Source organism: Erithacus rubecula (assembly GCF_903797595.1).
Source record: "Erithacus rubecula genome assembly, chromosome: 4".
NCBI lineage: Eukaryota > Metazoa > Chordata > Aves > Passeriformes > Muscicapidae > Erithacus > Erithacus rubecula.
The window spans coordinates 46,001,169-46,028,738 of record NC_136686.1 but is presented as its reverse complement, the minus strand read 5'-3'; the positions used below and the strand labels follow the sequence as shown (position 1 = coordinate 46,028,738).

Below are 27,570 nucleotides of genomic sequence, written 5' to 3'. Positions count from 1 at the left end.
GATCTCAAAGAGTCAGCAGGAGAACATGCACGCAGTGCTTGTGGGCAGTGTATTCAAAATAAATAGCTATTTACTTAATCTACCTCTAGAAATACGGAAATGCCAAAAGAAAAAAAATTGCCTGGATTAAGTGTATTACTTCTCTCAACACTGTGTAAATCCCACCTAGTTATGCTACCATTTTCTTGCCTGCGAACTGGGTTCCAGCCTACCTTCCAATAGATCCTTCCTCTCTCTCATCTGCTCCTTAGCAAGGGTTTCCAGTCTCTTAGAAACTCCCTACAATTATTCTGCCCTTCCTGACCTGTGAGCCTTTTCTGAGCCGAGCAGAAACTTTGAATGGTTACCATGTATTGCTTTTCAGTCCTTGAAAACGGTCCCTACACAACTGTCAGACTTTCACAGAGTCTGTGGCAGCATTCAGAACTCAGTTACCTTTCTGCCCCTCCACACCAGACTACACAAAGGTAGTGAAACAAGCAGAAGATCAATTAGTATCTACAGAAAATAAGACAAGTCCTGTGTTACTCAGTTCCTCTCTCAGACTTCCTACACTGGTACCATTGGCTAGAACAGGCTGTGACTCTGACTGCTACATAATTGGGTAGTAGCAAACAGCCTAGCTGCTCAATGCTAGACAGTGTGTAGACTCATGCTCTACCTCTGTAGGCTGGCTTCCTAATTCTTGCATCTGAAAGGCCTGGGATTTGTTCATTGCAGAATCCTTTTCATCATGTAGCAGAAGATACTTACTACTGTCCTAAGCTCGGAAGTAGAATAATGAGGAAATATTGGTGGAGATTTAAGTGAGGTTTACTTCTACCTGTGCTTTGTTAGAACTGAGACTATCAGTTTCCAGTGCAAGTGCCTCACATGCTTGCTGAGCAACTTTGGTGATAACTGTGTGTTAAGTATGTGGCTTTATTTAGAAATCTCAGCGGCATTTACATAGTTCTAGCTCACAGCATTTACTGGATGTTCAAGTGTGTTTCATGACAGTTTTATTACCCTACCTGTGGAAAAACTCAGCCTCCCAGACACTGAATACAATTCAGCTCATTGTATTCTGTGAGACAGAAAACTGTATTTTACTGGATTAAAAATAACTGTAGTGGAACCAAGTTTCCAATACAGGATTTCCAATGCAACTCTGGACTAAATCTTGTTCTTATTTTTGATGCCTACAACACTGCACAGATGAAATTAATATATGATAAATTGTTAATTTTTAACTATGTGCTACAGTCAAGTAATTGCTAAGGAAAATGCTTGAGATAGAAAAGTATTTTCTGTACAGTTCTGACCTATAAGAAAAAAGGTCTGAAACCCTTTCAAGGCCAGAATTTTACCTAATGATTTAAAACAAAGTAAGAGACAAAATAAGACAGGAGTGTAGTGTTTTGCAAAGGAGTAATGTAGTATTCAATTGCCCAAAGCTGAACTTTGCAGTCATTGTTTCATGACCCAAACATTAGTTAGTAAAAGCAATCACTTTCCCATCAGTTACCACACTTATGAAATGATGGAATTTTCCACTATTTCATAACCTGCAGTGCTGTGATTTCTCCTTCTGATTAGGAACTGGAGCCAACTGATAATGGAAAGAAATCTGCCAGCCCATATGGTGGAAAATTCCAAGCAATAATAGTACATCTAGTACCCTAGTGATGTAGATTTGACAAGAGAATGCTTATTTTATAAAAGAACTTCACTTTATACTATTAACAGGACTGAGAATCCTTTAGAACTGATGATGCTGTGTAGTCTGACGTAAGCATGTGGCAATGTGGACAATTCACAATGTTACTGATTGTGGTAAACAGCATGTAAAACTGGGCCACTAACAAACAGCAAGGTTAAGAAATATTTAATCTGAAGCACACTTGGGCTAATGACAGGCTAGCACCACCTCATCAGAATTTAATCAGCTATCTTTTCTGATGTGTGGTCTGTTCAACTTGAAGTTTCTTCTTTCCATGAACACATCTTTTTCCATTATCAAATTTACAGAAAACACGTTCCTCTCAACACAGACAATGGTCCCTACAATCTAGGGTTCCTGGCTGTTACCTGTCTGGCCTATATACCTTTTTCACATTTAGAAAGGTGCCATATGAACAACAAACAACAACTGATAGCAGTAGTGAAGATTAAAACAAAAAAGCAAAAAAAAGGCTTAAAGGCTTTCAGTCTGATTTCTGTGTCTACACCTCCATCACCTCATTGTTTCTTCAACTTGTTCATAATGGGCCTTCTTATGCATACTTAGGGATTTCTTTTGATTGAGGCACAATCTGATTTCTTCGTGAAAGGTTTCTATTGCTGTCCTTTTGCCTCTTCTCCATATCATAATCTTGAGTACTTCTTGCCACTTCCTTCTTGTACTTCCCATCACAGTACAGCACTTAGAAATTTCTTGCTCACAAGTTGCCTGCTGAGCTCATTCCTCAGAAACTGCCTTCATGACTATAGTATAAAATGTACCTACATGCACAAAGATGAATTTAGTTCCACATAAATTAGTCACTTTTCAAAGTTTTTATTCCTGTTTGATTCTGAAATGTAGTTCAATAAACCAAAAAATAAACTGTCTTTGTATTGCCACCTCCTCTAGCTGTCTTCGCCCTGTAGCAACAAATAGGGAACTGTGTCTGTGAAACCCATGCTATTTCTCTCAATCCTTCTCATCTTGGTGGTGGGCCCAGCATTTTCTTCTTTTTGAGTGCCAGTGCTGAATGTAACATTATTTTCCTCCTGTGCATTTCAGTGAGTTCTGAAGTGAATCCAAGTCTTGCAGGTCTGGCTCCTGCTCATATTCTGAAAGTTCTGTTGATCTCTCTGGAGCTCCGTAGTGTGCTTTGGGGCTGATGAATGCCCAAGGTGCAGACATTAGGTAATTGCCTTCTGCTATGAGGAAACTCAAAGCAAGGCACAGCAGCAGTGCACCTGCTGCTTTATACCTGAAATCATCTACATGATGAGAGTCTCACAGGCATTCAATAGTCAAGGGTGCCATTTGTTTATCTACATCAGCTACAGGCAATGTGGAAGTGAGAGGTGAAGATTCTCCAAACCAAACTGATAGTGTTCAGCTAGGATCCTAGTTGCTTTCAGGTTTCTCTGAGATTAGCATCAGATTAGATCTGAGGTGATGTGAACCAGCCTCTAGCCATGTTTCTCTCTCTCTCTCCTCTTTCCACTTATCACTACAATAGCTTCCACTTGGTCTCATTGGTCCCCCAGTTACATGCCTAGTGTGATGTGGTGAGGGCCTACAGCTTGTATCCAGCAGATTTTAAAAGTGTACAACTTAAACAAACAAGACTAAAACAAAGGAAACCATTCTCTGAGGAGGGGAAGTGGAGAGGGAGGGGCTGATCACTTCTCCTGGCTATCTAGACACAGGTCACATGGGAATGGTTCAAATTTGTGACAGGGGAGGATCAGACTAAACATTAGGAAGAGTATCTTTACTGAGAAAGTGGTCAGACACTGCAACAGGATTCATTGAGAGGTGGATGTTCCAAGCTTGTCAATGCTTAAGAGGCACTTGCAGAATGCTCTTAATAACATATTTTAACTTTTGGTCAGTCCTGAAGTCATCAGGCTGCTGAACTAAATGATCATTCTCTTCTGTTCTGTGTTATGCTATACTGTTTGTTCATTTGTGTAAGCAGTAAGTCAACTCTCAGCAGTGAGGAAATAAGAACAAGCACCATATACAGTAATATATCTGTACACCCTGTTAATTCTTATATGTTTTAATCTTCATTTGTTTCTATGAAGATATTTAACAGAATTCAGAGAAAATGCTCTGCTTTAGACTCCTGCACTGTGATAGTATTATAGTTCACTCCAGTGCATTAATTTGCATAAAGAAGCCCTCAAGAATTACATATGGGAGGAGGATTTTATAAATGGTAAAAAAATACAGACATTTAAGCAAACAGGCAGATCTGTACTGGGAAAGATTCTAGAACTGGAGATCTGAAATAATTATCCCTTGGAATCCTGGCACTAGAACTGGTGTTTCTCTCATAATTCCTCCTGTATCTTTCTGAAAGGACCACACTAAGTTGAGATAGTTGGTACCTTTCCTCCTCTTCCTTTTATTGGTCTTTTTAATTTCCGTACTACTTGTCAAGGAAAGCACTTAATGTACAAACACTTGTTAAGAATTACTGTAGGGCTGCTAGTGAGTAACATTGTTCTTCAAGACTTTTTTTCTTCAAAGATATAGCGCTGAAAAATCTTTTTTTTCTTTGTCACTCCCACAGAAAGAGGCATACAAATAAAAAAAAAATTATGTGCTGCAGAACTATAAGTTTACAGAAGAAAAAAAAAATCTATTAGTCTGTATGAAGCACAAAATACAATTCAGGATATCAAAATCAAATTCTAAAGTGATAATAATAGATGTAGTACTTACCAAAATAAGTCCAGAGATTAATGAAGATGTGCCTGTCAGGGCAACATAGAACTTGGGGGTTAATGTGTTCAAAAACATACTCACTGAAAAAGAAAAGAGAGGAAACCATGAGTGCAAGAACAGGACATGTTCTTCACATGCCCCTTCCTCCTCCCAACTGCAGGTAAGTTATTGCCTTAGCTTTAATAAAAAAGACAGTAAAAATAACATCCTATTCCATCTGCCTAACATGCAATAAAGTAGAACATTAGACTGCCACATGCAGAATTTTGTTTTCACAACAAAAATCAATCACAAGGCATTGGAAAACAGTTGCACACACGCCAGGGACTTTCCTATTTCAGTCAGTGCCCCACTGACAGAGTTTATGATTCCCCATGATAAATGGAAAATATCTTATTATATACCTTTGCTACTCAGTTTTCTAAGATTTCTGACTGCAACAATCTCAACATCCTGCATTCAAAATTGTCTCAACATCCTGTAGATCCTGAAGTTTTTTTAAGGTTTTTGCTTCTCACTACCTTGGTTCCTCACAAAGTAGAAGATAATGGCATTTTCCTAATTAATCTGACTGCTCCAAAGTTGTTGAACCATACAGTATGACAACAATGAATAAGTGATTAGAAAAAGACCTAATTAGCTTTCTGTTAGTAAGGGGTGAAAAGCATGATAGTTGTCCAGATTATCTGAAATCTAGGGCAGAAGTGAAGTCAGATAAGCAATTCCATCTATATGGGCTTCTGGAAACCCAGAGGGCTTTTTAAGATATCCCATCTTGAAAGCTGCTGAGAAAATCACCAGGTAGTCATGCTCATCCCCCATAGCAAATCCCTATGGCTGGCTTTAGGAGAATAAAATATTTTAGGTGTTTGATGACTCTACGGAAGCTACTAGAAAGAACTGGAGTTCTACTAAATTCTAGATGTTTAAAGAAAATGCAACTTTCTATCATTTCCATCTTCCACAAATGAAAAAAAAAATCCCTATTAAACCACATAAAGGGTTAGAATACCTTTTGTAAACAATTCTACTGGTCTCATCCTTTGCCAGTGCCAAATAATTTCTCATACATACATACATTTATGTATATACACACATATAGAGTTTTGTATATGTACATGTATCCAGAACTGGGGAGGGCAGATAAATTTAAAAGGCTTGTAGCAAAGTACTAGCCATTAAAAAACATTGATAAAAGACCTGGAAATGTAGGTGTGAGGCCCTCAGTTCATTCTGTTCTCTTTAGAAATAACACTTAGCAGAAATTAAATAATATGAAGCTGAAAACGAAGAGGAGACAACAATAGCAGAATACAAACCATCAAACATACAATTCACTTTCCATGACTAGTAAAAAAAATTGTTTTCCAAATGTGCAGCACTAAAAGAGATTAAAACCCTGCAATTCAGCTGCTCTGGTTTTGGCTGCTTATTTTCTGTGTTGTTTTATGGTTTTGTCTTTTTTCTTGAAAAAGCTGTAAAGTGTTGAAATGGAATGGTCCTTTGCTAGTCCACTGGAGTGGCATTAAGCACCAAGCTGATATAGTAAAGAATAAATCTGGTGGTTTTTAATGCTGTTGTACATTTTTTTTCCCAAATGCACTGGATGCCAGATTCTCAATTAGTGTAAATCAGCATCACATCATCAAAACTGCTGTGTGCAACACAGCCATACTATCTCAATCCTTCTTTCCTTAGGTCTAATAAAAGCAGACTTTATATCTACTAAAAACAGACTTTGAAATAGTAGTCCCTGCTTTCTTCAGCCACAGCATCTACTAAGTAGGAAGAAGAATGGAGAAACTGAAATAGCTTTGGCTTCACCAACAACCCTGAGTCTTTTAGAAGAAACATTCCTCATTTTGGAATGCAAATGTAAGCCAGAGACAAACTGTGTCACCGAAGAAATTTCAGACTGCCAGTGGAACTACTTCCTTTGCTTAGGTCAGGATATGCCTGAGAGTGAATATGCTATCATGGGATGTAGATGCCTCTTTTCCACCTTGCAACATAGTGCTACTGCAGTGCCAACAATAACAAGAAAAGCCAGGCAGAAAGAGACTTTACAGGGGAGCTTTCTTTCCACTCTCCTACCACATCATGGCTTATGGAATATTGGAAATTTTTCTGTTAAAACTTCCCATTACCCTGAAGGTAATTTGATTTCCAAAGTTGTGAGCCATCTAAATCTATTGTGAAGATTCCACATGAGCATATCCACTGAATAAGGATATAGTCTATTTGCTTTAAATATTATTACTAACTTCCATCCATAAAAATTGTTTTGGGAAATACACCCCCACTTGGAAGAGCCCTCTCAATAAATTAGCTCCATGGAGCTCATCACTGATGTAGACTGAGTAAGGCTCATAGGAAATGCTATTAGCTTTCCCCTGTCACCACTCTTTTACAAGCAATGTATACTGGTTTATAGAGAAACTCTCAGATGTGAATGGAGATTGAATTTAATTTATCTATAATTGCCCCAAGTGTTAATACTTTATTCTTTGCCTGCACATATACTGCTGCTCCTTTATACTCCTTACTATAGGCTGCTGCTACTATTCACTTTGACAGCTTGGTCACAGGAACTCACAAAGTGAACAGATAGGATGCTGGATGCTTTTAGATTTTATGGACCAGACTCCCAGACAGCTGAAATAACTCAGCAGGTTTGATACACGTGCACTCAATGATCAGAGCTGTTTATCTGGACTGTATCTCTCTAACCCTTTGGCCATTTTTTTACCCACTCATTAAATATAAGAATCTTCTACTTCATTATGAAAAGTGTCACCTTTAGCCAATTATTAGCTACTCTCCCAGTTCCCTTATCTCCATTAATATTAACAAAAGGAAATGCTTTGTAATAAGAAACATATCTCCAAAACAGTAAAACTAAGCACGTGTGGTCTGACTATTTTTATTCTGAAGTCAATGAGAATTCAATCATTGTTTGTGGAAACTACATCAAGGCCTAGTTCTCATAATAATTAATCTCAAGAGTAAAAATCAATCCACTTTTGCATTGTGATATATATCATTATACAAAAGGGAGGATTTCTTTATAGTCAGCATTCTGACACTGAAGAAATCACTACTATATCCAATATCTTCATCCCCCAGAGGAATCAAGGCCCCTGAGTGTGTTGCAGTAAACTAGAGCCATTAGATAATGATACCTGTCCATTTGCCTAAATTTGGATAGCAGTATTTTTCTTCTGTATTTCCATTTGATGATGTAGCAGGACTGAGGAATAGAGAGAGATTTCTGAGAAATGTGAGCTGAAGACAATAGCAGATGACTGCAGAATAAAGAAGCCAAATAGAATCAGCATCAAAAGGTAGTACTGTATGTAATTTCTTCTGAATTCCAGTGTCTGCCTAATTATTTCTGTTCACAAAGGGAAGATGTTCTAGCTATTCAGTTTGGAATATTATCTCTTATCTGTAACTTGGTAGGACTTAAAAAGGGCAAACAATGAGTATCTAGACAAAGAAACTTGCCTGATGTTTCTACAGTGGCAACTTGTTGGAAATTACTGTCAAGTCCTAATTATTTGCACAGGCTTTTGACAATGAATGATCTCTTTTAGGTGTGTTAGTACAGCTTGTTTTGTAATTTTTTAAAGAAAAAACATGACCTACAAATTCTGTCTAGAAAAGCCAAACATGTCCACTTATGAAAGACTCCTAGCCTAACAAATATCCATCCCTTCTTTCTTCCCTTCTTTTTATTACTTTCATTTTAATACTTGAGGCATCCAGAATAAGGCATATTTACATTTTCAGAAGTGCCTAAGTTGCACTGGTAAGTAATTTCATTTTTCTGTATACTATCTAGGGAAGGACTGTTATTTCACTCTTAACTGTGCATGCTCACAGAGATGAATTTACATGCTATTTGATTCACAGCAGACAAGTTACAAAAGTAATATCTAACATTCCCAGTTGAGACTAATCAAAAGAGGTGATTGAAATGTGTTTGAAAGTAGATTCCATTTCATTCCCGGTACATATATTACTCATTTCCAATACCTGTGATTCATTCTGAACCTGGGAATAAACACAAGAGGAAAATCCAGGTATTTTTCAGATAACATGAAACATGTAAAATGTATCACTCAAGATGATAAAAAACACCCTTTCTTTATAAATTTCTTCAAGGTGTTCAGGCATTCAGAATTCAAGCATGTGAGGAACCACAATAAAAAATATCTGGGTTGAACTGCTGAAAGTCTCATATCAGCTGCTGCATCAGTTTATTATATTAGCAGGTCACTAAGGGAGGAAGCACTGCAAATGACCAACTATACTCACATGCAGATCTACTAAAATAACAGCCCCATTACCTACTTCTGAATGTGAGATGATATAAATGTATAGTAAGGTGCAAATAAAAATGTAATAGCAATGTAACATAAATCATATACACAACAGATAAAGAAATTTATGGCACTTCTTTGTTATCTCAAAATGCAGGTAAAATATATATCTCAATAACCTTGTTAAATAAAAAAAAAAATGCATAAATAAATAATATATCATTTAAGTTAAATAAATAAATTTAAAAATGTAACTGGACAGTTAATTTTGTAAGAGCAAATTGCCAGAGAATATATAAAAGTTTAGAGTCACAGAGCCCTTTTAGTGTGTTAGCAGTCCTTAAGTCATACTCAAGTCACTAAGAAAGTCTGCTGCACTTTCTACCTCTGCCCTCCATAATATTTGCTTGGTATGCAGACTGATGCAACCTCTTTTAACACCAGTGCCAAGAGCCCTAAATCCCTTAGACAGGCGACAAGCTAAGAAACCTATCGTTGGAGACCTTTGACACAGCAATTCAACTTCTTTTCACTGCAGCCATCCATTCAGGCTGCTGTTCCAACACGGTACAGAAGATAGGGCAGTGACTGGTTTGTTTCACAGGGGCCTCTGCTTGGATTAATGAAACTCCCCAGTTCAAAGTTGTAGCAGAAATAGAAGAACTCTTCTACCAAAGTGTAAGCAAAGAGGGAAAAATTAAGTTCAATAAACTTCTTTTAATAAATGTATAAACTTTCCCTCTCAGTATGAAACACTGCATACTCTTGACTTTAATTGAACTGCTTGTACATAAACTTTCTGACTCTCAACCCCTCCCTCATAAGAATGTTGCCTATAATATACTTTTGGGAAAACACACTAGGGTCAGGCTGAATTACTCATTATGTACTATGATGGTCTCCAGCTAAATATAAATATAAACCCCATCAGATCTAGCACAGAGTATTGTCTCAGAAAAACAAAAGCACTTTTACCAATTACCAGGATTTTCCCTGGGAAGCTACGAAGATTTTTTTTAAACTTCTTCAGTCTTCTTAAAGAAATTACCAAAGAAGAAAGCATTCAAAAGTTTCAGAATGCTGCAGAGAGGTTTTCCATTTACTTGTTGCCAATGCCATGCAGCTTCCTTCTGTAAGGCCTTTTGTCTAGATCTGTTTCCAAAACTTGAAAAAATTTCTCACCCATAAACAAATATGTGGCCATTCCAGGCAGAAGCAGCTGGTGTTTTACCTGTGCACAAGGAAATCCAGATGCCCACTCACTTTGCTCAACCATCCAGTCCCAGCCTAAAGGCATGAGGGTGAATGGGAGTCACATTCAGACACCTGGAGCCTGTGCTAATGGCCAGGAGTCTGCAGCTCTCAGTTACTGCTGGATCAGAGCCCAGGTGAGAGAAGATGGTGATGTACCAGAAGCCTCCTGTTACTTCAACTCTGATTAACTACATGGTTGTGCATAATCAAAGTTCTGCCCATACAGATATTTCAAATTAGTGAAATAAAACTTTCTGGACTGAAGACCACCACACTCTCTCTTCCACGTTTTTTAAATGTAGGTTTTCCCTTTCAATAGAATAACACAATGAAAAGGGACAGTGAGTAGGAACAGTCTTTTGGGGAAAAATTGGGTATGATGGGAGAGGCTTTCAGCCACAAAGCACATCCCAAAGAGAAGAAAGATGGCAGTAAACACAGGGCCAGTTATGTGTCAAAAACTTTCATGTTCATTTACTTATAACTGAAAAATATAGAGTTTTGAAAATGGTAACTAACATTCTTCCCACTTTGTGACCCAACTGCCCACTGAGCAAAATTATATCCAGCACAGAAAACTGAAACAAATCTTACTAAATTCAGTTCATCTTTTCCCCAAAAAAAATGCTGCCTGAGGATTGCAAACAAATTAGATTTCATCATTCTTCCCAACATGCTAACATGTTAAATATCTAAAGGCCAAAGTGACACAATGATCTGTGCTGGCTTGCTTTTCAACACCAAGTCTATATTCATATTACAATGTCCCAAAGTTACTGGAGGGATCAAAACTTGTGTCTCACTCCTAGCAGGAATTAATCTGTGCTGGCTGTGGAGATTTTGGGACTTAGACAAATATATTGCATCCTTCAGAGAGCATTACCCATTCAGGTTCTTACAGTAAGTTTGCTCATCCCCACTGTGAACAGTAGACAAAGAAATGTAATTGATAAGAGAGAAGAACCAACACAGAGTTGAGGGCAGAAGGGCATACAGGTGCATCAAGGAAACCAGATCTGTGAGACAAAAAAGCACTTAAGATCCTACTGTGACTTGGGAAAGGAAAAAGAAAAGAAAACCAGGTTAGAGGTAGACTACTGAAATACAAAGTTCAGTTAAAAGAAAATTTAAACATCGAATGGGAATAAAAATTATTAAGCATAGAAAGATGATGAGACAAGAGCGGCAAAAGTAAAAAAAAAAAAGATATAACAAATGACACAGGCAACTTGAATGCAAACAAAGGCTATTTTTACTTAAGCAAGAGATGCTTTGCATGTCAGAAGTACCTTTCCACTGGGAGAAATAAGACTGCCAACAATAACAGCTTTGGCCATTTGCGAAGAGATGGTGTCCAGAAGTTATTCCTTGCTATCAAATACACCCCAAAGCCTTTTCTCACAAACTGTTAAACCCGTAACAAAAGGTGCTACTAAAGGTTCTCATTCCCAGATATATTTTCCCAGAATGTCCTGCTATGGTCAACAGCTACACTGTGTAGGAACAGAGAGGTTAGGCATTCAGGCAGAACATGCACTATAGCCACCCCAAGGAAAACATTCTGTATTGCGAGTTTAAATACTAAAGCCAACTTACAGAACTAGACACAAGCAAAGTATTTTGCTATTCCATTTGTCTGAGATCATGAACTCCCTACCTTGTGGATTTGGGGAGGGTAAAAATATAAAGAAAAGAAGATCAACTTTTCCAAATGCAAGCCACTATTATAATGCAAATTTTCTGTCACATAGTTACCCCTGCCAAGGGACTGGGACATTTGCTCTTGCTTTTATAATGCAGTGGCAGCACGAGTTAATTACACAGCATCTGTTAATTGCAGAGCATGGTGCACGAACACCAAGATTTGCTAATAGTTGGCAGCAGAACCCCTTCTAAAAAAACCCCACAGAATTTCCATTTAAAGAAAACAAGGGAGAAACCACTTCCTTTGCAGCCCTTAGCTATCAGGGACTGAACTATGCATTTCTTTATGAGCATCACGGTGTCCTAATGCTAAAAGCAGACTAATGATATTAATAATGTACAAGTGGAAAGGAAAGAATGGGTCAAACAAGAATTGGACATCAAGGATGAGCAATGATGTCTTGAGTAGAGATATTAATACTTGGCTTTTTAGAAATGTGGATGTATAAAGTCATGTTGTTGCTTGGTTGTCAGTCAAATTCTCTTGCAATGCTTTCAGCTTTAATTCTTCTAAAATCAGGATGCTTGCAAATTGATTTGAAACACTGTCATTATACACATCTCCCCTGCAGGTTTAGTTTCAAGAATCACAAGTCCTTGTCTTAATTTTTTCTTCAGCATTGCACTGCATGAGGAAGAGTCTCTCAGATTTGTGATGGATGTCTTTGTAGGCAGAACCAGTTCAGACACTGGGGACAGCACCTCCACAGGTTGTGATTTCCCTTTCTCATCACACACGTACCAGCCTGTGTATCACCAAACTCCCCAACACAAAAGCAAAGGAAATCCTGATGAGATGCAAGAGCCAAATGAGGATGGATTCCCCAGAGGACACTCAGGTGACTGCAAAGTATCACCATGTAGAGGCATCTTCTACCTTCTCTTGGATACACACTTTTAAGAGAAAGCAGGAGTAGGGCAAGAGTATGGCTGTTGTACAGTTTATCAGGCAGATGTTTTAAAGTCTTTTAGGTCTTCAATTTAGGGTGCACAGCAATTGGGCTCTACTGAAAATCAATAGTAATGTATTTCATTGCAAAAATGTACATGCACTGCAACAAAATACCTTATTTTCCACTCTGCACCCTAAAGTGTTCAAAGAAATCCCTACTTCAAGATTACTTTTAATATCAACTAACCATTCATGTAACTCAACTGATAGATCTTTATTCAGTTTGGACAAAGATTTTTGCACTCTTTGAGAGGTTAAACACACCTGTTACCTTAACTACTGATTATTCTAAGGTATTACATAGATCTATGTGGTTTAGCCTTTCAAAGCTGTATTAAAACAAAAGCCAATTACTAAACCTAATTATCTAGAGTCATTTAAGAAAATTAAGGGCTTTTGTTCCAAGTATCAGATCAGTACAGCTCTCTCAATGAAATGGGTATGTTTTGCCCTCTTCTTTCATGCAACACTCAGGGAGGTAACTGCACCATTAAACCTTTTTGATGTTGGTTCATTAGCTGTGTAAAGAATACCCTAAACTAAAAGTTTGCCACAGTGATTAATTCCAATGCCACAGATAACAAAGACTAATCTATTCTAGAGAGACAAATCATGCAGAGTTTTCACCAGCATTCCACAAAAGAGAAAATATCCCATGGGTTCCCATTATCCAGGAACCTCTCTCAAAAGAAGTATTCCTGTGCTAAGACAAAAGAGACACATGAACAAAGCACCCTCAGCTACCCTGCAGCCTCCTTTTGTGCCTCCTTTAATTCCAGGCAGGATTTGATAGGAGCACTAAACCAACACATACAAGCAGTGCTACACTTTCCATCCATGTGGGTTGCATTCCTAGGCATACAAAAACAGGAGCACCATCATTTCTGCAACAAACATTGTCTCAGCAATGAAAAAAAAATCAGAAAACTGGGCTGAAATTTGCATATTGACTAAGACTTTTTTAAAAAAAACTTTTTTTTTTTTTTTTTTTTTTTTTTTTTTTTTTTTTTTTTTTAAATTCTGGAGAAATACTCTATTCCAGACATTTCTGTCCTAACCTTGGCAGCCTGATCCTATATAGTAAATCTGTTTTGGGAGTCTCTAAGATGCTGATCTCTTTGCATAGAAGAAATTGCAAGGTTCTTCTTGGAATAGAGGTGAACTAGAAAACACATTCATATTTAGAGCCAGCAACATCATGAAAATTCCCTGGAGATCTACAGTAGCTAATATCATTATCCTATCATCGAAAACTTGTCTACTTACAAAATCAATAAGGTGTTTGTGTCATTTTTCTTCTATGAGAAATTTCAACCTATGATCAATTTCTATGTGAGGCAGGGATTTATATTTTTTTCCTAGTAATTGATGGCCTGGCTAATGTGGCAGAAAAATAAGGGGGAGAAGATTTTTCCATCAAGTGTGATTCATTCTTGCTATGCATCTAATAATCAGCTTTCCCCTTCAAAATATTCTTAACACTGTATGACTCACACAGTAATTGTACCAAAAGAAAAAGAAGAAAAGACAAGTAGAAAACTTTTACCTCTTTGCCTCCATTTTGGGGTATTTTGAAGAAAGCACAGCAGCAGGTTTGACAAGTACTGTATAATCTCCATTGTCTACTAGTCTCTTGGGATACCCAACACTTATTAAAATGGAAAAGGCTCTCCAGTAACTCTGCAGACAGAACTGCAATTCAGGACCTGACTGATGAGGGGACGAACGTCAGAGGGAAATTTTGCATAATAAAGATTTTCAGTAGAATGAGCTCCAGAGGAAGAATTTCCAACCAAATGCAAAGCAAATGATGCAACAGAGTTTGAGGGAGCACCCCTCTCATACAGACTTATGGACATATAGCATGAAGTTAGAGTTTAAAAAAATTATCATCTTGTGGGGTGGTCCTCCTGTCCCCCATAGGCAGTGAGCTTCTCTCCAGTGCCATTTCCTCTAAAGGTTCTCTGCCCACTAGACAAAACCAGAACTGTCCATAGTTTTAAAGTTTGCTTTGTTTCATGAGAAGACAAATTAAATGCCACTTAGTCTACCTCATTAACATTAACAATAATGATATTATTTGGTTTAGCCTTTGATGAAATCCCATAAGAAAAGGCAGTGCAAGACACCCACTATTTTTCTTATTGAATATTTGATGGTTTTAATTCAAAACATGAAAACAACTAAAATAGCATTCTATCCAAAAGCGTCTTCTTTAATTTTTCTTTCTTCTGTTTAAAATTACTGAATCTTTTCAGAGGTGATTCTCCTCATGCAGGTAGGAGAGACCAGAGGAGGGGTGAGGCAGGACATGCAGCCAGGATTCAAACTGGTACTCTAACTGCAGCATCAGTCAGGCTGTTCAGAAACACCACCCTCACCCTAGCACTGACAGTTACTTGCTAGCTACTTCCAGGTTTCTTTTCCTCTAAAGCCAACCATTATGGAGGGATAAGTGAAAAATGCAGGACTAAATTAGCCAAATATAGCACCATTAGGTAGATGCGAAACTCACATGAGAATCAACATCTGCACAACTTAGTGTAACCTCTGCTCTCATCCCTGTTCTTTTCTCCCACCCACATACTGTATTATCTCTAACTTGAAAATTCAAAGCTGTATTTGGAAGCTCCAACGTTTAGATCCAGCTGAGAATGTGTGAAAGTAAACACTTGTTTACCTGTCTGAATTTCCCAGGAAGACATGAAGGAGCTGCAGAGCACACCTCTATATTTTAGTAAATAACTCTAGGGAAATACTCTGCATGTCATACCATATCAAACTGTAGCTGGATTCTAGAAATTATGATGCAGAAAGCAATTTTAAAAAACCCTCAAAAGTATTTCTCTTTGTTATTACATCTGTGCCTTGGGTTTTGCACAGTTTTTTGCATGTTGGCTTGTGAGAAAGATGCTGAGCTAAAGGGAGGGTGAGCCAGAAGCATGGCTTGTCAGCAACTCTGCTCTTCCATTCCATTGCATCAGGCAGACCTGGGTCTCAAAACAGGCAGGTAATGGCTGAAGATCCTCTTTGCAAGTTCCCCCCTTGACACTGATTGGAGTGAGTTCCTCAAAAATCAGGCCAAGATGGCTCAAATTGAACATCTACAATGAGGAAGTGGTTTTCAAAGTCTGGTCAGGCAGCCAACGTCACTGAGATGAGACAAACTTCAGGAGCTCAGCTTTCCATTCTCTAGGGCTGATAAGACTCGAGCAAATTTGGTGGTCATGGCTTCTACTGATTTCCAAACATGACTGAGTGCTACTTCATCACTGCACCCTGTGACCAGAGAAGGCCATGCTGCAAAAACAGTCCATCCAAATGCTGTGGTTTTCTTGCATCTGCTTGTTTCTCTTCTGGTCACATTAGTGTATCTAGGACTAGTGACCATGACTATGCTAATCCTCAAACACTGGTGGTTAATTATGATAATCACTGCATTGGAATTTTTGCTACTGTCCATTAATTTGACCTATTTGGGTAACTCTGGAAAAGTTGCCTCTAAAGCTAAAACTTGTCATGTTTTCTCTAAATGAAGTACCAAAAGTTTCTAGATTTTTGTTTGTTTTTTTTTTTTTGGGGGGGGGGGGGTAGGGGAATGCCAATGCAAAAGGATTCAACATCTGGGGAATCTCCCATCCACTCCTACTTGTCCCTACACCTGTGGTCAGGAACTAACTTTCTATCTGACCTTTGGGGGAGAGTGAGAGGAAAGTAACCTCCAAGTGTGTGACACGTGGAGCCAATTCCCCTCTGAACACACATCTGAATGAGCAACTGCTTCAACAGAAAAATCCAGAACAAAACTTTGAGAGTGGCAGAATACCAAAATCAATACAGCAATACATTCAAAGTGGGCTCTGATACAGAAAGCTCAAAGAGGGAATGTAAAATTATTGTAGGAGGCTACTTAACTTAATGCTTTTCAAAATGCCACTTGGCTCAGAAAGAGAGAGATTGAGAACCTGCTAAGTGTGTTTAAGCACTTGGAACTGTAGCATTTAAATGACCAACAAAACCCCTATTACTCATTATTCAAAGCACGAAATACCACCGAGAGGGCAGCTGACTTTCTGGCTAGAAGTGCCCATTAGAGAGATGTGCTTAGGGACATATAATACTGGAGCAACATGGAACTTGCAATAGATCTTGGCTTCTGCTCCCAGCCTCATGGCTGGCTTGCCTGCAGTCTTTCAATGCAGTGCTTTGGGGCTTTGGATCCCTGACTGTGCTTTGGGAAGAGACCTAAGTAACCTTTTGTGTGCAAAAGCAGCAGATCTTTGCACTAATTTCTGCCCCCTCTACTGGACTCCTCACTAGCAGGTAGCATCTTCCTAAACCCCAGGAAAGTGAACTGCTCTGGCCTTTTCCAAGGATTGATTCTGGTAGTGTCACCCTCTGAAATAGCTGACTGTATCCAGAGGAAGGCATTTACATCCAGTACTTTCCAGCAGACCTGGTCTAGGTCCAGTCTGTCCTAGGACAGCACAGTAGTCTACACCATGGTGGTCTGTGAAGCAAACTTGCTTGCTATTCACTATATATAAAGGGGCTGGGAGATCAAATAGAGTGTGAGAGGTAAAGGTGATTAGAATGAAAAGCTAATATAGCCTTGCAGACTAAAAAACTAATTTTTAGCAGAAAAAGGGAAGAGTACATATAACCTACTGTGTTGAGTTTGGGTCTCCCTGTATTTGGCTATGATCTCCCTCTTTTCTTTGTTACTTTATAAAGAAGAGAAACAGCTCCCCAAAGGAGGTTTCTCTGAGCTCCACCAACATTGGCACTATAAAGAATGGGTCCCTTAAAAGAGCTCTTTTTCATATTATGCAATTAATCCTGCCCATGGTGAAGAGCTGCCACTGAGCAAGAAGATCCCCAACTTTGAAAATAGGAAACATCATCATTTAGGAGGATTAAGGAAAACCACCTGAGTTTATTAAGGCTTTGCTACCCAAAGGAAACATCACACCACAGCTTGCCAGCAAAGCCAAGCTCAGAGTCAATACTGGTAGCAGAAGCCAAAGGCAGGAAATATCATAGGTCTGTGAGCTTGAAATGGTATCAAGAGATGTTACCATCTTGTAGCTGTATTTAAAAATGTACTTGTCTGACATACAGTGGGGCAAGATTTGTTTATTGTTGCATGAATACTTCAAAAAAGAAATTAACTCTTTCCCAAAGACATTCACAATTTTCTCAGCGAAGCATAATGCTAAAGAAAACACTTAACAGTTTTGCAAAACCCATTTTCTTTTTCCATTAACAAGTCCTTTGCCCTGAGGACACTTAGTTTTTAGATTAAATAAATATATCCAGTCTTTTTTACCTTATGAGTTACGAACATGGCTTTGTGGGAAAAATGCACCTCTTGAAACTGAAATATTATAATAGGCTTCTAGACTTCTCCAAAATGGTGGTTGCCTTTTTCTGAAAAGTAAAACTCCTGAAGAAACTACTCCAGGTTTGTTGCTCATGAAATACACTCTTTTTTTTTTTTTTTTTTTTTCTGTTAATAGAATTAACTAAATAGCACAAAATCATTATCTTTTTCCTAAAGCTGTTTTTTTTTTCCTGTAGAAGTTTTCACAATTTAATTTAATACGGTCAGTTTTCCCAAGTTAAATTAATACCACCAAAGAGGTAAATCCTTCAGAGATTAGTCAGTCTCAAACCAGAGCTTGGCAGACAACTTGCAGTTGTTTTTGCTGCAATTTTAACTATGCTCTTACTGGTTTCCAAAAGCAAGGGAACATTTTTAATCCTATGCTTGATTGTTCCTCTGAGGTAAAGTGCTTGATTGTTCCTCTGAGGTAAAGCAAGCAAAAAAAAAAAAAAGGCAAGAGAACATTGTTTAGAAAACCAAAGTTCTCTTTGCCCCATCTGCCAGGTGCACTGCCATCAATGCTGCTTGGCTGAGAGAAAATTCTGACTACATGGATATGTATGAGGAGAACTGAAGTGCCACAGAAGGCCACTGACATTTTTCCCATACTCAAGTTTTGGGAAATTCTGGCAAATTAGGCAAGCTGAGGCAAAATTACAAGTAAACACATAGCACAGATATTCAAATGAATAATTAAAGTAAATACTCCTGGGTTACATCCAGCCTGGGTAGTTTGAAAACAAGCTCCTGAGGAGTGGTTACAAAAGATCCCTTCACTGCAGTGGACAAGGACTCAGGGGCTGGAGAATCTCCTTCCATGCACACTGCACTGGTACCAAGCAGCAAAGCTTGCCTGGAGCTCAGCTGCAAAGTGAAAACAGAGTTTTTATCCTGAAGTTTCACACTTATTTCCTATGGAGCCAAGCAATTTCTGCCAAATCCTCACTGATAAGACTGAATAAGCAGAAAAAAGGAAAGCAAAATTGACAAATAAAATGAAACATCTGGATTCTCTACTGACAACCCTGAAACGAGTCATTTTAGTTCTGACTAAACCACTACTGATTTTTCTGTTTTGCTCTGAGCAGACAGAATTTTTTTCACCACACCTATATTTCCTTTCTTTAGAGTTGTTTATCACCAGGAGCCCTGCACAGAGCTGCCAGGGAAAGCAGAGCCTCTGCTGGCAGATGGGCCCATTAAGATCTTTTGCTTGAGGCCAGCGTGAGTGGAAGCAAAGTGCTGCCTGTACATCAGATTACCTGAAGTGGTCACATGAGTTAAAAGGACTGAGTTATTTGTTCCTCCATCTCTTCAGGGCACACCTGCAGTTTGTAAGTTAATTTCCCCAGCACACTGTCCAGTTCATAAGGCCATTTTTATTTTCTTCCATGCTGCAGTAGTTTAAAAGCCTCTTCTTGCCTCCACTTCAGTGAAGTGCATCCACTTCCTTACCTCCACTGCAGTTCCTTCCTCTTCGACTTATAAATTATTCATTCTGCCATTCAGCTCAATTTAGTTTCAATTTGCAATGTCATTCAAACATAGCACAGTAGATTTATCCTCTCCTCCTTCCCCTCCCCTCCCACTGCATTGGAGATGGTCTGAAAAGGAGAAGGAGTCAGAATGCAAAACTTCTGTTTGTGTCTTTTCTGACAGGAATAAATAACAGCACCCCTTTCTGAGGAGTTCAGCAGCAGTTGCCACTTCTAAAAGCTGATTGTATGGCAAATAATGATGAGCCAAATGTACAATGAATGCTGATTGGCAAAACTCTAGTCAAAGTTCCCACTGACACAGAACAATTGCCCAGTAAATTATTTCCCAAAGCTTTCCCTGAAATCAGATATCTCTACAGTTCAGCTAAAAAGGCTGGGAAGAAACTACAAAGAAGTGGTTGATGAACAGAATTGAAGGACAAAGGGACATAATCAGGAAATACAAACGTTTATTTTATTTAAAGGAAGAATAAAAAGTTCCTTTAACCTTGAAGGATAATAACTCTGTTAAAGAAAAGGAAACTGCCACTGCCAAGGCTCTATTGCAAGACTAAAGTCTGTAATTGATTTTTGCATTGCCTGGTGAGGTGAAGGCAGTGGGATTCCTGGAAAGGTGCTAATTCATGGAGATAACCTGGGGATGCAGCAGCAACTGTTTCTTTTGATTTGAGGTAGGGCAGCCTCTGTACTACTGAACCTTGCTTCGAAAGGGAGTCATCCCCAAGAAGCTGAAATCAGGAATTACAGGAGTTGCCACACACTGCCAGTCAAGTCCAGCTGAGGGACAATGCAGGCTCTTCCTGGACAAGGTCCCTTAGCACGAGTGATGCTGCCCAGGTAGCAGAGCAGCAGGAGGAGCAGTGTAGAGAGATCCAACTCTGCCTCACAGCAATGGGCTACTAAACCCCTGGCTCTGGTCCCCAAACCCAATGGATGCTGAAAGAAGAGTTTGCCTTCTGTTTGCCCTCACTTCTGTCTATCATCTGTTAGAAAATCCACATGCCTTATTTTTGCCTACTCTTCCTAGACTTGGTGTTAAAATCCTCCAGGTATTGCCATTTCCTACACCATCCCAACAGACCCAGCTACTCAGCTGCACTACCAGGGAGCCAGAGAGCCACATCACTGCTTCCTTTACAAAGGACTTAGAAAGAGGTTAAAACCAGTTCAGTGCCAAAGGGCTTGAGGTCTGAGAGTGCTTCTCCATTACAGACTGCAGACTATCTTGCCTGGGCACAGCACCTCTTGTGGGAGGGCTGCCCGGACCAGAGATGCAGCTGCAGGTGTCAGCATCCACCACTCAGGGCGAACACACCTGCATGACGTGAGTTCATCTCATCAATCACACATGCTACACTTTATATAACTATTTCTGACTCATAGTGCAAAGAGTGACACAGTAGGGTTTATTATAACCCACCTTCTAATGCCAAAAGAGTGCTTCTTAAAATATATCTTAGAAAAGCCAAAATTCACTTCTTGTATTTTTTTCTTTTCGGCAGCTTCTTTCGGCAGCTTTCCTTCCTCCTCCTCCACTTTTAAGTGATCTAAGCCACAGATTCTCCAGGCAGTTTCCCAAATAATCTATGCTTAAGATGGACTCCAAGGAGCAGATTTCCAGCCCAGGGTTTTAGCTTTCCATCTCTAAGAGTACCAGCAGCTCAGCAGCTAAACCTTTGTGCACAGCACCAAGCATTTGCCTGTGCTATTATTTAAGCTGAGGGGTTTAATGAGATTTTGGTTGTTTGATTTAATTCAAAAACTGGTCCAAAGCTGTTTGCTCCAATAGCAAAAGCTTCAGGACGGCTCTGTACCCAGTAATACATACAAATAATTGAGTACAGTCACTCAGTGGTTTTTTAGGTTCATGGTCTTTAGCAATATTTTCACATCTCTTTTTCTGAACCACAAAAAATTGAATAATTGACTGTCTTTTTTCACAGTAAAAGGACATTGTCAGCCTAAAATAAGGCCTTAACAGGCACATTTTTCTTCCCAGTGAAGAGAAAAAGACTGTGTTGAGAACTCCTCATATTAAATAGAAAAGATAACCTATCTTACTCATGGGATTTTTTTCCCCAATCTGTTTGTCTGTTGCCTCTTCTGAAGGGAAGTTTTCAGTAATATACTTGCTATATTTTGGCCTGTCATACAAGAATAGATGAAAAAATCTTCTAACAAACTCAACTGGTATCATGTCTTTTGATACAGATATTACTTTCAATTTATAAGTTACAGCATGTTAAAAGCCTGCAAATAATGAGGTAGTCATAATTTTGATGACTATTTTATAAAAAGTTAATAAGCATTGCTGGACTGCAGCATAATAATGGTGCTTTCTAATATAAAATTAACAGAAGAGTAACTTCTGGATATTTAATAAAACAGCCATTAATAACTGCACATTGCAAGGAGAACTGGGATTCCTGGGGATGGCCAGATCATCCCAGTTGCTGATTTTTTGGTTTTGTTTCTTTTTTAGTTGCATTACCATAGACCATGAAAGATTGTTGAAAGGACAGCATGCAGAGCAGGTTGCCTATATCAGCAGTACATATGCTGGTGCTTGCCTATCATGAGGCAGGACTAAAAGCAAGTATACAAAGAAATTCATAGAACTCAACAGCTCTTGCCAACCAAAATCACCCAGTCTTTGCCTAAATATTAATTTTGCTCATTCTAAGCACGTTTACAAACCTTTGCAATTTAAAAAAATCTAAACAAATCCCAGCAACTGAACGGACGAAACGACATCTGGTAAAGAATTAGTGAAGTGACTGTAATCTCTTTCTCAATCTCATTTCTGTCTTCAGGCCATCACAATCACAAAAGCTCTGCAGCCACAACATGAACACACACCAAAACTTGATGTCCAAAAGAAGGGCTCTATGACTCAGAGGAAACAGGAGTCAGTGACATGACTTCTGTTTCAGAAAGGCCAGTAGATTGGAAACATTTTTTTCCAACTATAACAAGTGATCTGAGGAGATTATCTCTTCTAATAAATGTTGCTTAACCCTTCAGTGTCCTTTCCATTGCAGATCTTGAAATGCATTGTTAAGCAGTGGGCAATAAATTCACAGTTTTTGAAGGGAAAACTTATATAGAGAGAATCATTGATGAAGACTGAGTCTGTGCTTTATCTCAGACAGTAACCACAGGGGAAACCCATCTGCTCATCTTGAAGCCAGGGAAGTTTTGCAACTGATGCTAACAGGACTAGGGTTTCACCTAGCAGTCTGCTGCCTCTGCCATTTCCCTGGTAGAGTTAACAATTCCAAAAAATTCACATCCAGGTGCTAATCTTGCCTCCAGAAGGCAGTCACCATAATAGTGGTAAGCTATGCATGGGGATCATTGTTTGCAGCAGAGTGAACAGTTCTTGGATACCTTTTCCCTTGCACATTGGCTATGGGTAACAGTCATATACATTAAACATCATCTTGGCCATATTTCCAGGCAAAGAGAGGTCTTATAGACAAAACCCATCTGTTTCAGAGCCAACTTCTTTATTTTGCACATCTACTCAGTTAATTTTATTTGGTGTTAATATACTTCACAAGAATCTTTACTAATTAAATAGTTGTTAAAGAATAATAATTTGCTTGATTGCCTACTGTTCTTTGTTTTTCTGCCTTTTCTGGATCTCTCTCACAGTGCAGATGCTGGGAACAAGCCAGTCATTCTGATGCCTAAAGATTTTTAGCTTTTTATATACATTGTATATTTTTAATACATAGCTTATAGTTTCTAACATTTTCTTACACTTTAGAATAACACATTACCCTTTCTCACACATTATGCCACCTTCTTGGAATTCTGTTTAGCATTATTTTCAAAAAAGTAATTTCTAGCAAGAACACCCTGTTTTGCACCAGCACCCTGGAGACATAACAAAAATAAAGGCTAAGAACCTTTGGAGAAAAATAAATTCAAATTCATGCTATAAAAATATAATCTGATACAGAAATGGATGTATTTTCTGACAGCAGCTGGTTCCCCAGTTTTTCCACACCAAGGAAGAATTTAGAATTACTATTTAGTCAATACAAGATTGAGAAAGAATAATTTTTTTCTGGTCCAAGAGAAATAAATGATGAAGGTATCTAGATGTATCATTGTATTAACACATGACAGTCATTAATACATGAAAATCTACAGGGAAGGCACAGGCAGTAGCTTCACTCGGTGTCTCCCCTTCTCCCATTGCCAAGTGTAATTACAGATAGCAGAAACAGCTGACAATAAGCTTAGAACAAGAAAAGGGATGTGGTGGGAATAGAAATGCTGTGTCATATAGAGAAAAAAACACAACAGGAGAAACACCTGAAAATGCAGTGAGCTTCTCTCCCAAAGACAGAGCCATGGCAGCAGTACAGTATCCCCACTGCAGTTAACAGATGGCTGCAAAGGCTGGAGTGATACAAAGATCACAGAATATCCTGCAGAGCCATAGAAGGAAGGAAACCAGTAGCATTGCTTAATAGTCTGCTTATTTTACAGTCAAGTGGATTGCCAAGCAACTAAGCTGTAACAAGCTCCATATTTAGGGGAAGAAATGTTTGTCTTCTGTCTGTCCCTGCTTGCAAATGGCAAGTGGAGGGCATTTCTAAGCCAGATAATTTGAGTACAGCATGTTCCACAAGCCCTGAGCCTGTGCTGCTGAGCAGCCAGTGTTAATCACAGCAACAGTTGACACACACGCCTTGCCAGAGTCCAAGGTTGTCACCATCACTGTGACTCTCTGCTGCTCAAAACAAAACACAAACCCTCAAAAACCTGCAGTCACTCAGGAACCTGAGATTCCCACATTACTTAATATGACTGGACCTCTTTAGAATACAAAAATGGCAACTCTCAATTACAAAAAGAGCTCCATTTGGCTGTCTAAGCAGGTGCATCCAAAGCTGTTTGAGATGCACAGGGTAGCTGACACACTGACACAAAAGCACACACAGACTACTCCCGAGACTAAAAGCTGGTGGCCAGGTGAAATATGTTCCAGGGCATCTGAAATAGCTCTAGTTGTCTCATTTAGGCAACTGACCTGAGCCCCAAATGACCCTTTTATATCTTGCATTCTTCAACCATGTCACTACTCACAAATTAAAATGAGTTAGCATTGCTATTTAAAAGCACTTGTATAAAAGTACAAATACACAAAGTATGTACATTTAGGAGCACATCTGAAATAATTTGCAAAGACTAAAAATGCAGCATTCCTTCTGACACACACATACTGAAGACACTCACCCAAGGGAATAATCTTGTAAACACAATGCTCAAGTCTGAAGAAAGATGTGATTAGGACAAACAACAGAAAACTCAAAAGGATAATACTTCAAGATCCAGGCAGTCCTGTCCCAGGGCATCCTGCTGATGGGGAATGACAGTGCAGGAACAGAACACACCTAGGTCATTCACATATGTGGAACAAAATGGCTCCAGCCTGGGTGACTGATACCCACAACATTATTTCAAGAATGAATGTGGTTGGTTAAACTCAGCACTCCCAGCCCACAGGAGAAGACAATTATCTGAATGATTATCTGATTGGTGGCTTGTCACAGAGCACCTGACTACCTTTATTCAGAAGACATATCTTTTTCCCTAACTCAGCTTTCTGCCATCCAGGATCCTGCCTAATGGTGATAGAATAACATTTAAGGTATGACGAAAAACTATAAAATAAGTGTACAAATAGCACCTCAACCAAGGTACCTTACAGGGTATTTTACCAAGGTATATTATGTTAATGTCCAGCTAAAATATTGATGAATGAAAAAGAATTACTAAAAAGTAATAATTTAAAACAATCAGCCAATTTTGAAACTGATTCATTTTGCAATTCACTGTTTTACTTAAAATAATAGGATCAAATTAATGACAAAATCACTATTTTCTTGCAATCTGAAATTATACTAAGAATCAAAATAGGATTCAGCAATGAAAACATCCGCAGGCTGATCAGAATTAAATTTGACCAGAAAATGACTAAAATGTCTTTGCTTAGGAAATTATTGCATTTAAAGTCTCTGTTTTCAGTTCCAAATTTAAGTTTCACAGCCTTGAGTCAGTTCATCTCTTTATATACCAACAACGAAAACTGACAATAGAAACCCACAAACCCACAACTGAGAACAAGCCTTTTCCCTGAAAGGGGATGTAATGTAAAAGCTTCTTTATTACATACCAACTAGGAAAAACTCCCATTGTATGCATGTGCAAAATGTTTACAACAGACAGTATTAGCACATACATGTGCTCCTATTCTTTTATCCAGTAACTACCACAATAACAAGCAGAGAACACAAAACTAGGGGTATAAATAACTACAACATAAAATTCTGCCATTGCTTTAAGCAAGTCCTGCTTTGCAGGCATGGCAGGTACCTTCCACTCACCACAGGCACTTGCTGCTAAGCAACTTTCAAATCTTGTTTGAAGCAGATGAAATTAGTGACTAGAATTGGAAGCAACATTGTGTTGTGCAGAGATTTATTGGGGTGAAAGTGCTTCCAGCTATGAAGCTGCAGCTGAAGAACCAAATTATCTTCCTTACCCATTAAAGATGGCTGTTGTCAGTCCACTCAAGAAATCAGAAAATCCCACTTAGTAGAAAACTCAACTACATAACAGGACTTGATGAAAAGTCAAATGAGGTGCTTAACAAAATAACTGACCGATTTCCTAGAAAATGTCATGAACTCTAAGTGCACAAACCAGAGTGGCCATAGCCATCTGACCAGTCAGATGTGGTTGTAGCAGACAAAATGAGTCACTCTGGTGTCTAAGATACTCTGTGCATCAGATTGAGCCTGATCAGCCAAATCACACACAGTGCTGGGAGTCAGTCATGAACGACAAATAAGTAAGTGACAGGTATGGGACAAAAATATGACAGACTGCTCCATGCCAAAAAACTGAAGGCCAAGCCATAGATAACAGTAAGTATTTTCTGTACATGTCTGCTTCCCATTACTGAGAGGATAGGCTGTTTTAGTCTTACTTCTCTTTCTTACCATTTCAGGGATTGTAAAAAAAAATATTTAAGTCTTTTGGCTTCAGAGGAGATTTGTATCTACTTTCAAAATACTCAATGCCTATCTGCTACTTGAAAATACATACTATCTTCTGGCTACTTCAGGCACTTCAACTCTTTCATGACAGACAGCTAAGCCCTCTATGTAGCAAATTTTGCAATTTAAACCAGAACTGTCCACCAGAAACTGATAAATAAATGTTTCTAGATTTACTGAATTAATTTAGTGCACTCTTATATGCTCAGGCAACCTCTCTGGCATGCTATATTATTGGTTGTAATAGAAAGGAGAAAATTGTGTTTTGTACAGCTGAGGACTATAAAAACTAAATGCCCAGGAAGAACCTGAAACACCAGAAGTTGGAAGTGATCATACAGCACATGAAACATGGCATGCTTAGTCATTTTCTCCACTGCCATCTTTAGAGTTCTGAAAAACAGGGAGGAAAACTGAGGTAAGTATTCAGTTCATAATACATATTCTGAAAATAAGGAATTTTGCACAGTAAATTTTTTCAATGCTGTAGGAAAATCTCTGAGGGGCCATGCTAGTGATGCTGAATAGGTAAATAAACCTATGCTCAGAATCCAAGTTCTGAATAAAAATGTCAGTGCTGCAGCTGGAGGCTGCAGGAGATCTTCTCAATAAGCAGAGACTTCCAGTTATTTTCCCTGAACTACAAGGTGTTTAACCTAAAGGAAGCAATGGACTGAAAGGGATCTTAACATAGATGGAGCTAAAAAGAGGAGAGGCATGCCTACATAGGGCATACATGCATCTCATTTGTTAGAGAAAGGATAGAACAGAAATACCTCATTTTGACAACAGCTGAAAGTAGCATGGGAGCCCATGGGATGGCACAGCTGGTACTCAGGCTTATTGCTACCATCAAGGCTGAACAGCCAGCAGGATTAGGAATAAGCCAGGCTCACACAAAACATCATCAGGCAGTTTCTCTTGTTCCCAGTTCCCACC

General features: G+C 38.7%; 1 protein-coding gene across 4 annotated transcripts in view; it reads right to left on the bottom strand.

Moving 5' to 3' along the window:
* Positions 1–27,570, bottom strand: part of ST7 (suppression of tumorigenicity 7) — a 133,634-nt gene that overhangs the window by 55,698 nt on the left and 50,366 nt on the right. For 3 of the 4 annotated variants that reach the window (XM_079304186.1, XM_079304189.1, XM_079304188.1), the window contains exon 2: positions 4,430–4,512. In XM_079304186.1, the coding sequence (XP_079160312.1) occupies positions 4,430–4,512 (83 nt within the window). Of the gene's footprint in view, positions 1–4,429; positions 4,513–23,878; positions 23,970–27,570 lie in introns of those variants that run through there. The other variant, XM_079304187.1, reaches the window with a different exon arrangement.